General features: G+C 38.2%; 1 protein-coding gene across 1 annotated transcript in view; it reads left to right on the top strand.

The window, feature by feature from the left end:
• The window catches only part of NSD3 (nuclear receptor binding SET domain protein 3), a 133,748-nt gene that overhangs the window by 96,496 nt on the left and 22,614 nt on the right, over window positions 1–14,638 (top strand). Inside the window, exons 15-18 of the mRNA XM_049771797.1 lie at window positions 355–501; window positions 4,806–4,962; window positions 13,425–13,627; window positions 14,509–14,621. Of these exons, the coding sequence (XP_049627754.1) occupies window positions 355–501; window positions 4,806–4,962; window positions 13,425–13,627; window positions 14,509–14,621 (620 nt within the window). The remainder of the gene's footprint in view (window positions 1–354; window positions 502–4,805; window positions 4,963–13,424; window positions 13,628–14,508; window positions 14,622–14,638) is intronic.

Genomic DNA, 14,638 nt, shown 5'->3' with positions numbered 1-14,638 from the left:
ATTAAGCCCTAGGTCATCTTTTTCTTTGGATGGCCATCATAGCACATCTCAATGTTAAAGAATGTAGCTCTGTTTTCAGTGTGTTGTCAAACGTAGTTTACATCTTCAAATTAATTTGAGGTTTTTTTTTTTCCTGCTGGATTTTTGATAGGGATAAGGCATCTAGTTATTAAAAGTCCCTTTACTTCACTCTAGAAAAGCCTTCTGTTAGATCTTCATTTTCTTTAGATTCTTTTTTCCCCTCCTCAACTTGAAGCACAGTTACATAATAGGTACTGTTTTATTTTTTTTTTATCCTCATGGAATCATGGGTAGTTCCATTGCAGCTCATCTCTTTCTGTTTGTTTTGTATAGGGCTGATAGTTCAGGACCATTCAGACCCCATGTTCAGTTCCTATGCCTATAAGTCCCACTACCTACTGAATGAATCAAATCGTGCAGAGTTGATGAAATTACCTATGATTCCTTCTTCGTCAGCTTCCAAAAAGAAATGTGAGAAAGGTAATCATTAAAATAGTTTATCTCTTGCTTTTATTTTTGCATTTCCTATTTTTCTCTCTTTAAATAAGGGGGGAAAATGTATGCCTGTCAAGCGCCATCTGTTGCTTTTGGTAAATTCTACCTTGGTGGTTGTGACTGTCTTCATATGGCTGCAAAATTATTCAAAGGGGCTTAAAATAATTCCATTGTTAAAAATTTTACTGATTCTTCACCTTAAATAATTTTCACATATCCAAATACCTATGGATTATCAAAATTGAAAGACTAGAATTTTGCTCAGTAGAAGACAATATTGTAGGGCTTCCCCCTCCCCCTCCAATATAGAACTAACTATCTTTTATGGTACAATATAGTAAAAATGGATATAGTAAGTTACTAACTTTCAGCTAAATAACAGAAGAAACCAAAATACTAACATTTAAAATTTTTCTTTAGGACACAAACTCTATTTCTCTATCTTTCTTCCTTTTATAAATACATACTTTTGGAAAGGTGCTATAAATATTAGTTCCTCTTCTCTTAGAAGATAATGTACTGAGTTGCAGCTGAGGCAGATACCCCAATACAGATACATATAGACAGTCTAGCATAATTGAAGAATTTCTTATGGATAACTTGTGTGTGCGCGCCAGCACTGCAACCCAGAGCCTCACAGATGCAAGCGTACACCCTACTGTTGAGCTACGTCTCCAGCTACTTATGTATGGATAATTTATCTACAGAAAACCAAGAGCTAAATGTATACTTAGATCTTACAGTCAGGAGGAAAATCTTACCTTGCATTTAGTTTTTACACAATCTACTTGTAATGAAGGCAAAAGTAGTTTAATAATAACGTAATATTTAGAGAATTGTTATCCCAAATGGTAAAACTAAATAACCTGGAAGGCGAGGGCTTTTTTCTGTAAAGTAGCTCATTATGATCTAGAAACTAGATAAGGATCTTTACAGAAAAATGAATGTATACCTATTATACCCTATTAAAATGGGTTTCTCCCTTGTCTCCCACCACCATTCTTTGTGTAGCCTGCTTGGTGTAACTTTATTCTTTGTCAGACATCCGAAATGGCAACTCATACATAGCAAAGGAAATTGAACTTTCTAAAGTAAGTTGATTCGAACCTAATGGATAAGTAGGTTAGTGAGTATATTGACTTTTGCCTTTTTGTTTTATTGTTTTTTGTTTTTGGGTCACACCCAACTGCGCTCAGGGGATCCTCATGGCTCTACGCTGCTCAGAAATCGCTCCTGGCAGGCTTGGGGGATTATATGGGATGCCGGGACCTTGTGCATGTAAGGCAAACACCTTACCTCCATGCTATCTCTCTGGCCCCATATATTGACATTTTTGTAGTTATTAAAGTCAAAGTGTAACGACACCTTTCTGGTCATACTATCTACATCTTAAAAATATTGGGGCCAGAGAGATAGTCCATCGGGTAGGGCATTTGCCTTACACATTGCCTACCTGGGTTTGATCCTCAGCACACCATATGGTCTCCCAGCCCATCTGGAATGATGCCAGGAATAACCCCTGAGATTGCTGTGTGTGGCCCTCAAAAATAAAATAAAAGGAAAAAAGAACTAAACAAAGATAGACGTATGTCAGACTGATTCTGTTATGCACTAAAATTATATTATCTAGGCATTTAGGAAAAGCTATAACTTCCTGTTGGTGCCTTTATAAAGTTAGATTAATTCAGTTGTTCTTTACTTTATTGTCAGTACTCAGCATTGACCTTGACATGACTGAAATTATTTTGAGCCCTCTGTTTGCTTAGCTTGAACCACGTCTTACTTCTCTCACATCCCAAAGCAGTATTCTTGCATAGCACCAAGGTGGATTGTTTGCATTATTATTTTTTTATTTTCTTTATGTATTTTTTTAGTCCAAAAATCATAATGATTTTTTTACTTATGATTCTGGGTCTGTATTTCCTCTGAAGACTTAAAATTAAGGTTGGTCCATAATGTTAAATCAGCCAGCCTGATTGTTCCACATAAGCTCAAATAATTATGTATTCTCTAAAGCTGTTTACAAAGACTGCTCTCCCTATTGCCTTTCCTTTCTGTTGAAAACTATACTGAATTATTTTATTTTGCTTCGAACTTAGTGAAGAGTTCTCTTTGTCGGAGAAGAGCACTCAGGCAGCAAATTTCTAAGTCGGAGAATTGGAGCAATTAATCCATGTTGAAATAAATACAAAGAAAAAAATCTTGATAATTGGAATAAATGCTTTTAAGCAGAGGAAATATAGTAATTTTATTCATTACTGATGGTATATGCATTTATTTTTGTTTTTATGCTAATCAGTTAGAACATTGAAAGTTTACAGAAAGATAAGTGCTTGTGGGAAAATTAAGCAAACCTTTAAATGGTTGGAGCCTGTAATTTGTATAATGGTCTCTTAAACTATCAGGCAGGTCTACAGACCTGATTCTCTAATGGGGATAAAATTTTTTCTATGTAGTAAATGTCTTTATTATGTTCTATCTCTACTGGTTAACATCATCCTTACCACCACTTGTTTAAATACCTATTAGAGTTATCTCCCCCATATCTGTTTTATTTTTGCATTTATAAGTGTTTTGTTTGCTATACCTACTTTATTCTTAATTCAAAGATCATCTTGTAAAAAGATTTTTCTAGGGAATTTAGAAGGAATTCCTTGCCTGTGGTACTTCATTCTATTCTGATATTTACTTAGTTGTATGCTATAAAGCAGTGGTTCTAATAAGAAATCAGGAAAGACATAGGTAAGACAAAAATTGTTTAATTTAAATAAAGAAAGGAAAAAAATTGTTCAATTTAGTGGGCCAGAGAGAATGCTAAAGGGTTAGGGTACATGTTTTGCATGCAGGAGCCCCAGGTTCAAGCCCAGCACTGCAGGATCCCTGAGCATCATAGGGAGTAGTCCCCAAGCATTGCCAGGTACAGGAACACGCCCTTCAATTTTAGAAACTGTAATATTTCAAATATCTGAAGTCTAAGAAACACATGTTGGTAAAAATAAGTTCACATGAATTTTTAGATATGTGGCTATGATTTTGGGTGGTGGAGAGTTTGGGGTCACACCCAACAGTGTTCAGGGACCCATGTGTTGATGGAGATTGAACCAGGGTCAGCTATATGCAAGGCAACCACCTTTGCCCCTTTACTATCTCTCTGGCCCTTTGGCTATGAATTTTAGTAATCCAATATGACAAACATTGATTTTTATTATTGGGCTCAAAATTTCTGATTGGCCATTATATGTTGTCTTAGTTACTGTCTTAATAAAAACTAATTGTTAATTTAAAATATAGCTACTGGCAGAGATTGGCTTAGTGACAAAATGTTTGCCTAGGTTTAATCCCCAGTACCATAGTAACAATAATAATAAAGTGTTTGCGTTCTCAGATTTTAATCAGAAATAACATAAGTCCATAAGAAAGGGAGATTATTGGTAAGGAAAGTTGTAGACCACTGCTGTATAGCTGTTATTACTTAATCTTCACAGAAACAGTGATAATAATGTAATCTTCAATTTGAGAAAGTACCCTCTTCATGTTTTTTGTATTCTTTTATGGGAAGAAAAACAGTTGATCAACCTATTGGCCATTTTTATTTTTACTAATTTTGTTAAAAAGGGATTTAGTTAACTATAGCACTAAATCAAAATTTAAAAATGAATTGGTTTTTTGCCTTCACTCTCAAGAAGAAAGTTGCTACATATTTATTTAAAAAAAATCTCTTCAAATCTAATCAAATATTTTATGCATCTATTTTGTCATATTGTTAAAAAAAAAAAAGGTTTGGCTCCCTGCTAACTTTATTGGAGGAGTGAAAAGAGACCAGGAATTTTTTTTTACTCCTCAAAAGCTAAGTTGATTGGAGGAGTAAAGAGAACAGCATGGAGCTGAGAGATAGCACAGCAGTAGGGCATTTGCTTTGCATGTGGCCAGCCCAGGAGGGACCCGATTCAATTCCTGACATCCCATATGGTCCCCAGCTTGCCAGGGTCGATTTCTGAATGTAGAGCCTGGATTAACCCCTGAGCACCGCTGGGTGTGACCCAACAATTAATCAATCAATAAAGTTTTTTTTACTCCTCAGAAGCTTTTATCTCTCACCACTGAGACATGAAAAGCGACTGAAGTGACTGAATCTGTTTTGTTGCTTTCTATTTTAATTCTTTTCCTGTAGATATAACTAAATCCCTTTATCTTTCCCCAATTTGAATCAAATTTAATGTACTTCAAAGACAACATTCTTCCTTTTCTTTCCTCTTTCTCAGTCATTAAGACTGTTTGTTTATTTTAAGGTGGAAGACTGCTCTGCTGTGAGTCATGCCCAGCGTCCTTCCACCCGGAATGCTTGAGCATAGACATGCCAGAAGGCTGCTGGAATTGTAATGACTGCAAGGCTGGCAAGAAACTACATTACAAGCAGATTGTTTGGGTCAAATTGGGAAATTACAGGCAAGTTTTACCAAGCACAAATAGGAAGTATTCAGTCATTGTTCCGACACTGGTTCATAAAACTGCAAGAAGGAGACTATTTGGGTAAAATAGCACAGAGCTACTTTTCTTTCAAAAAAAGAGAAAAAGCATGAAAGTGGGCTGGAGAGATAGTACAGTGGGTAAGGAAGTTACTTGCCTTAGATTCCCTGAGCATCTTCCAGGTGTCTGTCTGTCTGTCTGTCTGTCTGTCTGTCTGTCTGTCTGTCTCTCTCTCTCTCTCTCTCTCTCTCTCTCTCTCTCTCTCTCTCTCTCTCACTTGCCTTAGATTCCCTGAGCATCTTCTGTGTGTGTGTGTGTTCCTCTCTCTCTTTCCTCCTCTCTCCCTCTCTCTCTCTCTCTCTCTCCCTCCCTTTCTTCCCTCTCATTTTGAACACATGTATAACATTAAGAAAATACATACTCTTTAAGAGAACACAATAGAGTTATCATTTAGAATCCTGAGTAATGTGTAATTTCATTGACTGTCAAATACTAAACATTTTTTAGCAAGAGCCGAGTGACTTTTTCGGGGGTTTTTTTGGTTTGTGTTTGGGGGCCACACCCAGTGATGCTCAGAGGTTACTCCTAGCTATGCACTCAGATATCTTTCCTGGTTTGAGGGACCAAATGGGATGCTGGGGATCGAACCCAGGTCCTTCCTGAGCAGCCACGTGCAAGGCATGTGCCCTACCACTGTGCTATAGTTCTAGCCCCTTTTTTCTGTAGTTTTTAATTTTTTCCGTGTTTTAAATATGAAGCTTGCCTGTTTTAAGTTCAAAAGCTTTGTTACTAGCTTAGAAGGGTCATTGAGGTTAAGATGCCATCCCCTTCTTTATTATTCTTTATTTGCAGAAAATATCCATGTTATTTTGTTAATATAGTCTGAATATATAAAAAGTATATAATCTATGTTAAAGATACCACATAATTCTATTTGGCTTTTGGCCAATACTAGGCAGTGCTCAAGGACAACTCCCAGCTTGTTGGTCAGGGAACCCTATGTGGTGCCAGGATCAAACCTGGAACTCGTGATCTATTCAGCCCTTTGAGCTCTCTCTCCATCCCAAATGATACCATAACATTTTAAAAGGTAATTGTCGAATGAGAGGAAAGTAGTTGCTCTTCTACTTGCAGTAAAGAAAAGTCCAGAGTAGGTTTTTCAGATTCTTCAGATTTTTAGATAAATTTTAGAAAATTCATTTTCATTCTTTAAAAAAAAGGTAGGGGGTAGCAAAGTCATAGGGCATTTGCCTTGCACATGGCCAACCCAGGATGGTTGGTGGTTCAATTCCCAGCATTCCATATGGTCTCCGAGCCTGCCAGTGGCAATTTCTGAGCACACAGCCAGGAGTAACCCTTGAGCGCCATCAAGTATGACCCAAAAGCCACTTAAAAAAAGGGGGCGGGGAGGGCTGGAGGGACCAGAGTGATAGCAAAGTGTCAGGGCATTTGCCTTGCATGCACCTGACCCTGGATGGACCCAGGTTTGATCCCTTGCACCCCATATGGTCCCCTGAGCCTTCCAGAACGACTTCTGAGCATAGGGGCAGGAGAAACCCCTGAATGCTACTGGGTGTGATCCAAAAACAAACAAAAAAAGAGGGCTGGAGAGATAGCATAGAATACCATGCATGCTATTGACCCAATTCAGTCCTCGGCATCACATGGTACCCTCTGTCCCAAGTATTCCCTTGTGGTCTAGGTAACCCCTGATAGCCTTTCAGCACTACATTCTCTGGACTGGGCACTGAATTAAAAGCCTGTTGAACAAAAACCATCAAGAAGAGTATCTGGGTTCTTTGAGTACTACTTTGGAGATAGCCCTAAAATTATTCTTGATATATAATGAAATATAATGCTTTAATATTTACATATATTGGAGCCGGCGAGGTGGCGCTAGAAGTAAGGTGTCTGCCTTGCAAGCGCTAACCAAGGAAGGATTGCGGTTCGATCCCCCGGCGTCCCATATGGTCCCCCCAAGCCAGGGGCAATTTCTGAGCACTTAGCCAGGAGTAACGCCTGAGCATCACCGGGTGTGGCCCAAAAACCAAAAAAAAATTTTTTTTTCACATATATTATAAACCAATCATTGTGATAAGTTCAGCTAATATCTCTCACCTTAAGTTAGAAATTTTTTTGTAATAAGAACTTTAAAAATCTCTCTTAGCAATGTCTAAATATAAAATATAAATATAATTTATTGGGCCCGGAGAGATAGCACAGCGGCGTTTGCCTTGCAAGCAGCCGATCCAGGACCAAAGGTGGTTGGTTCGAATCCCGGTGTCCCATATGGTCCCCCGTGCCTGCCAGGAGCTATTTCTGAGCAGACAGCCAGGAGTAATCCCTGAGCACCGCTGGGTGTGACCCAAAAACCAAAAAAAAAAAAAAAAAAAAATTTATATTTATTATGTACATATTATGTACATCATGCATGCTGTACATAATGTACTTTTTTTTTTTTTTTTTTTTTTTTTTGGTTTTTGGGCCACACCCATTTGACGCTCAGGGGTTACTCCTGGCTATGTGCTCAGAAATCGCCCCTGGCTTGGGGGGACCATATGGGACGCCGGGGGATCGAACCGTGGTCCATTCCTTGGTAGAGCTTACAAGGCAGACACCTTATCTCTAGCGCCACCTTCCCGGCCCCACATAATGTACTTTTAAGTAATAAATATGAAAATGTTTTATTGAATTTTAAGCCAAACCAGTGCTTCAGTTTACAAGAATCCAGTTTTCTGGATTCTTGCTGTGTGTTTTGGGAAGACTTCCAGCTATGTTTTCACCCAAGACTTTCACCCAAGAAAATATTATTTATTTGAATTCTGGCACAGTTGGACTACATAAAGATTTTTTTTTCAATTATTTTTACTCCAAAATGAAACTTCATAGTAAATATGAGGGCCCAGAACCACCATTGGCAGAAAGTGTTCCACTTTTTTTTTTTTTTTTTTTTTTTGGTTTTTGGGCCACACCCGGCAGTGCTCAGGGGTTACTCCTGGCTGTCTGCTCAGAAATAGCTTCTGGCAGGCACGGGGGACCATATGGGACACCGGGATTCGAACCAACCACCTTTGGTCCTGGATCGGCTGCTTGCAAGGCAAACGCCACCGTGCTATCTCTCCGGGCCCGAAAGTGTTCCACTTACTTGCCTCAATAAATGCAGTTACCTGTGTATATACTTAATCCCTAACTGATTTAGAAATAAATTGTTTTCCAGGCCCGGAGAGATAGCACAGCTGTGGTTCGATCCCCCGGCATCCTATATGGTTCCCCCAAGCCAGGGGCAATTTCTGTGCGCTTAGCCAGGAGTAACCCCTGAGCATCAAATGAGTGTGGCTCGAAAAACCAAAAAAAAAAAAAAAAAAAAGGAAAGAAAGAAAGAAAGAAAGGAGGGAGGGAGGGAGGGAGGGAGGAAGGAAGGGGGAGAGAGAGATAAAGAGAGAAGGAAGGAAGGAAGGAAGGAAGGAAGGAAGGAAGGAAGGAAGGAAGGAAGGAAGGAAGGAAAGGAAAGAAAAAAGAAAAGAAAAGAAAAGAAAGAAAGAAAGAAATTGTTTCCCAACCTGCTTTGAAGGAGAAAATCAAAACTGAGTATCACAAAATATACCAAAATATTTTATTTAATGTTAACAATTTGAGTATTGGGGTCCAGGATATAGCTCAGTGATAAAGTTACTTGACTTGCAAATATGAGTCAATTTAAAATTTAACTTAAATTTTTTTTTCTGGGGCCAGAGTGATAGTACAACAGGTGATTGTTTGCCTTTATGTGTGGCTGACCTGTGTTTAATCCCCCAGCTACCCATATAGTCCTCCAGCACTGCCAGGAGTATGTAAAGCAAAAACCAAGAAATTTAATTTTTGTATATAACAGTTGATATTGATGATTTAATAAACTACAAAAGCTTCGCTGTTTAATTTGTGACTTGCCTGAATACTATTAACTGTTAAATATGTCGCACAGTTTAATTTACTATGATTATGGTAATTTGTATTTTATTTAATTATTTTTGTGCTTTGTGCTATCGCTGGCTTATTCCTGGCCCTGCTCAGGAATCATACATAGTGGGATTTCGGCACCATATGGAGTGTTGGTTATTGAATTGAGTTCAGCTACATGCAAGAAAAACACCCTACCTACTATTCTTTAAATATACTATATGTATTATATATTCTGCATATAAATGTATTCCATATATTATAAATATATTTCATAAATATGGAATAAGTCTATTCCACATATCTCATTAATATATAATTTAAGTACCATACTTACAGAATTATTTATAGTTGGGTTTCAGTCATAGAAAAGGTATAGAAAAGTCATAGAAGGGTATCCACCCTTCACCAGTGAAACTTTCCACTACCAGTCTCCCCCATTTTCCTCCCACCCCACCTGCCTGTCTCTGGGATAGACATTTTAGCGGCCCCCCCTCCTCATTCTCTCTTGCTCTCCTTTTTGACACTGATTTACACTATTACTGACAAAGGGATGCCATGCATGTCAGCATTCTAGATCTTGTCCAGAGTGATTAGTTTCAACTATCATTGTCATAGTAGACCCTTCTCTACTCTGACTGCACTCACTGCTCTTTGTGGTAAGTTCCTGCCATGGACTGGTCCTCCTGATCCTCTTCTCTGTTGTCTCTGGATATCATTCCCACACTGTCTATTTTTAAAATACCACAGATGAGTGATACTATTCTTGTCTGTCCCTCTCTCTCTGACTTATTTCACTCAGCATAATAGTCTCCATGTCAATCCATGTATAAGAAATTTCATGACTTCATTTTTCCTAAAGCTATTCCATCTTGTAGTTGTACTACAGTTTCTTTAGTCACTCATCTGTTGTCGAACACCTGGGTTGTTTCCAGATTATGACTCTTGTAAATAATGCTGCAATGAACGTAGTACGTAGGAGCATTTTTGTATTGGGTTTTTATGTTCCTCAGATATATACCTAGGAGTGGTATTACTGGATCACATGGGAGCTCAATATGGGGTGTTTTAATTTTTTTGAGGAATATCATATTTTCCAGGAAAGCTGGACTAGATGGCTTTCCCACCAGCAGCGAATGAGCTCCTTTCTCCCCGCACCTACACCAGCACTGAATGTTCTTGTTCTTTGTGATGTGTGCCAATCTCTGTGGTGTGAGGTGATATCTCATTGTTTTGATTTACATCTCCCTTATGATTAGTGATAATAGAGCATTATTTCATGTGCCTTTTGGCAATCTGTATTTCTTTTTTGAGGAAATGTCTGTTCAATTCTCCCCATTTTTGGATGAGGTTAGATTTTTTTTCCTTGTTGAGTTCTGTCAGAATCTTGTATATCTTAGATATTAACCCCTTATCAGATTGGTATTGGGTGAATACTCTCCCATTCTATGGGTAGACTTTATATCCTAGTCACTGTTTCCTTTGAAGTGCAGAAGCTTCAGTTTAATGTAGTCTCATTTGTTTATCTTTGCTTCCACTTGCTTGGACATTGGTGTCTCCTCTTTGAAGATGTCTTTAGTTTCAGTGTCATGGAGTGCTTTGTCTATGTTTTCCTCTATGTACCTTATGGTTATAAGATCTGATATCAAGGTCTGATATACTATTAATCCATTTTGATTTGATCTTTGTGCATGTGTTAAGGAGAGGTCTGAGTTCACTTTTTTTTGCATGTAGTTGATCTGTTATTCTAACACCACTTGTTGAATAGGCTTTCCTTGCTCCACTTTGTATTTCTTGTCCCTTTATCAAAAATTGTATGTCTGAAGGTCAGTCTTTGAATACTGAGGCTCTGTCTTTATTCCACTACCATGCTGTTTTCATAACTATTTACAGTACAGGGGCTAGAGATAGCATGGAGGGTAAGGCATTTGCCTTTCATTCAGAAGGTCATCAGTTCGAATCCCAGCGTCTCATATGGTCCCCGAGCCTGCCAGGAGCAATTTCTGAGCATAGAGCCAGGAGTAACCCCTGAGCGATGCCAGGTGTGACCCAAAAACAAAAACTATTTACAGTACAATTTTAAAATTAGGGAAAAGGCCGGAGCTATAGCATAGTGGTAGGGTGTTTGCCTTGCATATGGCCACCACAGGACCGACCTTGGTTTGATTCCCAGCATCCCATATGGTCTCCCAAGCCTGCCAGGAGTGATTTCTGAGTGTAGAGCCAGGAGTAACCCCTGAGTGTTCCGGGTGTGATCCATAAAATAAAATAAAACAAAATATGGGATCCCGAGCTTGTCAGGAGCGATTTCTGAGTGTAGAGCCAGGAATAACTCCTGAGTGCCGCTGAGTCTGACCCACAAAACAAAACGAAATAAATAAATAAAATTAGGGAAAAGTTAATACCTCCCATCTTCTTTTTCCTAAGGATTACTTTAGCTTAGTCATGAGTGGTTTATTGTTCCAAATGAATTTCAGGAGTGTTGATCTATATCTTTGAAAAATATCATGGGAGGGCCCGGAGAGATAGCACAGCAGCATTTGCCTTACAAGCAGGCCGATCCAGACCAAAGGTGGTTGGTTCGAATCCTGGTGTCCCATATGGTTCCCCGTGCCTGCCAGGAGCTATTTCTGAGCAGACAGCCAGAAGTGACCCCTGAGCACTGCCGGGTGTGGCCGAAAAACCAAAAAAAAAAATATCATGGGTATCCTTGGAGGGATTGCATAAGTCTGTACAATGCTTTGGGACGAATTGCCATTTTAATGTTAATCCTCTCAGTCTATGAGAAGGATATATGTTTTTATTTCCTGTGTCCTCTTTTATATCTTGAAGCAGTGTTTTGTAGAGTTCTTTGTAAAGATCTCATGGCTCTTTAGTTAAGTTGACTCCAAGGTACTTGATTTTTTTTTTTTTTTGGGTGACATATTTGTGAATGGGATTTTTTTAAATGACTCTTCTTTTTCATTATTTGTTTCTAAAAAAAGACATGGATTTTTGTGTGTTACTTTTTTTTGTTTTGTTTTGTTTTTGGGCCACACCCGGAGGTACTCAGGGCTACTCCTGGCTGTCTGCTCAGAAATAGCTCCTGGCAGGCACGGGGAACCATATGGGGCAACCGGATTCGAACCAACCACCTTTGGTCCTGGATCGGCTGCTTGCAAGGCAAACACCGCTGTGCTATCTCTCCAGGCCCTGTGTGTTACTTTTTGTAGCTTGCCACTTTACTATACAAATCTGTTATTTCTATAATCTTTTTGTTAAGAGTCTATAGGATTATCTAAATTTAGTATCGTCATCTGCAAACCATGAGAGTCTGATTTTTCCTTTTCTATCTGGATGCCTCTGATATATTTTCTTGCCAGATTGCTATGGCAAGTACTTCCAGTACTCTGTTTATAGAAATGGCAAAAGGGGTAAACTTGTCGTGTGTCAGATTTTAGAGGACAGACTTTTAGTTTTTACCCATTTTGAGTGTTGTATTTGCTATGGGCTTGTGGTAAATGCCTGCCCACTCTTCTATCTTTCTAGCCCATTACAATGGTTTTTAACCATCATTGCATGGAACAGCTATTTTCATTTTATTTGAAATGCCACATTTATTATGATCAATGATGTATTAAATTTTAAAATATAGTTGAAATAAAACCAGGTTTAACCAAAAAGTACTTACCCTGACTGTTAGAAAGTGTTCATTTGAATGGAAATAGTCATTCTTTACCATAACATTAGTAAGATCTGCAGTGGTTTCTATGGCAATCATAAATAAACTTGTTGGTTTGTTTTGGTTTTTGGGCCACACCTATAATGCTCTGGGGTTACACTCAGGAATTAACCCTGGGGAGGGAGGCCCTGGAACTTACAGGATGCCAGCATTATATCCCATGTTGACTGTTTGAAGCAAACATCATTACCATTGTGCTATCTCTGCTTCCACTCATCAAAAATAAAATTACAATATTGGTAGTAAGAATATTAAGGGTAGAAAAATATTTAATGTTTTTAATTCTGTAATTGGACAACAGGTATTTATTATTGTGATCTATAATTTTTTTTGTTTTGTTTTGTTTTTGGGCCACACCCGTTTGATGCTCAGGGGCTACTCCTGGCTATGCGCTCAGAAGCCGCTCCTGGCTTGGGGGGACCATATGGGATGCCGGGGGATCGAACCGCTAGTGCTTGCAAGGCAGACACCTTACCTCTAGCGCCACCTTCCCAGCCCCTGTGATCTATAATTTAATGTTTCCATGTACATTATTTTATAAATCTCAAACATTTTTAAGAATATTAGAGATATATAGGTACTAGTTTACCTAAAATGTATCATTTAATTATTGTTTTTAAATATTGTGTCATTTGAACAGGATGAAAGTTGGAAAGGTTATTTTTTTGTCATTTAGAATCTGAATAGAAATTACAAAACCTTTTTTACTTTTTTTCAGTTATGGAAAAAATAAGGGTTGTATGGTTTTTCATTCTCTTGGTCTATAATTGCATTTTGTTTTCAGGTGGTGGCCAGCAGAGATCTGCAACCCCAGGTCTGTGCCACTGAACATCCAGGGTCTTAAGCATGACTTGGGAGATTTTCCTGTATTCTTCTTTGGTTCTCATGACTACTATTGGGTGCACCAGGGCAGGGTGTTCCCTTATGTTGAAGGAGACAAAAGCTTTGCCGAGGGACAGACAAGTATTAACAAGACTTTCAAAAAAGGTAAGTTGGATAATATTCACAACAGTTCTATGCTAAGACTCCATCCAGTATTGGTTATGTAGCATTTCCTGATTTGCATATAACTTGTTTCTGTTCTTAGACAATTTTTAGCTAGTGTTCAATTTTGTAATGGTCCCAGTGTCTGTAAATTGTGGTCTCCAACCACACTGAAACTATATAGGGATCCAAGCAGAGCCAGAGAGATAGTATAGTGGATAAGGTCATATCATATCATAGACATAGATTGATTCCCTAATACCACATATGGTCCTCTGAGCACTCAGGAGTAAACCCTATGCACAGCTGAGGAGTGTAACTCCCCACCCCCGACCCCAAATTCAGTAAATTAAAAAATAAATTTCATTGTAGTACTATTCCAGGTAATATAAAATGTGGAAATAGTTTTGGAGATAGTTTTTTTGTTTTTGTTTTTGTTTTTTTTTAGTAAGAGTTCCTCTCTGACAAAAAAGTAGTAACAGCCACAAAACTATTTTTGCAATACTTTTCCAAGAAGTTTGGTTTTATAGTAAAAGTAAAATGAATTGAAATCCAGTTTTAGTTTTTGTTTCGTTTTTCTGTTTTTGGTATTTTTTTTTTAAAGTTATTCTTTGATTTCTCTCAGAAGCCTTTGATGAAGGAAGTCAGATCTTCTCTCTTGAGGCAGTAACTTGCACAGTGTAGTGTTTAGCCACATGACCTATTTGGTCTATTTCACGTCTTGCTAGTAAAGGTCTCTTTACAAAATACAATTTTAAAAAAGAAAAATGTGAGGCCCAATTTCAGTCATAGCACAGAATTCAGGTGCAATACAAATACACTCTCCTAGTGGGTTTCATTTTATTTGTTTCCTCATATTATATGTTGTTTGGTCTTTTTGGCAGCACTGGAAGAAGCTGCAAAACGTTTCCTGGAATTGAAAGCACAAAGAGAAAGTAAAGAAGCACTTGAGATCGAAAAAAACTCAAGAAAACCTCCTCCTTATAAACACATCAAAGTGAGTCTTTACCCATG

The sequence above is a fragment of the Suncus etruscus genome, chromosome 4, assembly GCF_024139225.1.
Source record: "Suncus etruscus isolate mSunEtr1 chromosome 4, mSunEtr1.pri.cur, whole genome shotgun sequence".
In the NCBI taxonomy this organism is placed as follows: domain Eukaryota; kingdom Metazoa; phylum Chordata; class Mammalia; order Eulipotyphla; family Soricidae; genus Suncus; species Suncus etruscus.
Note: the sequence above shows the minus strand (reverse complement) of the source record. Positions and strands in the feature narration are given on the sequence as shown.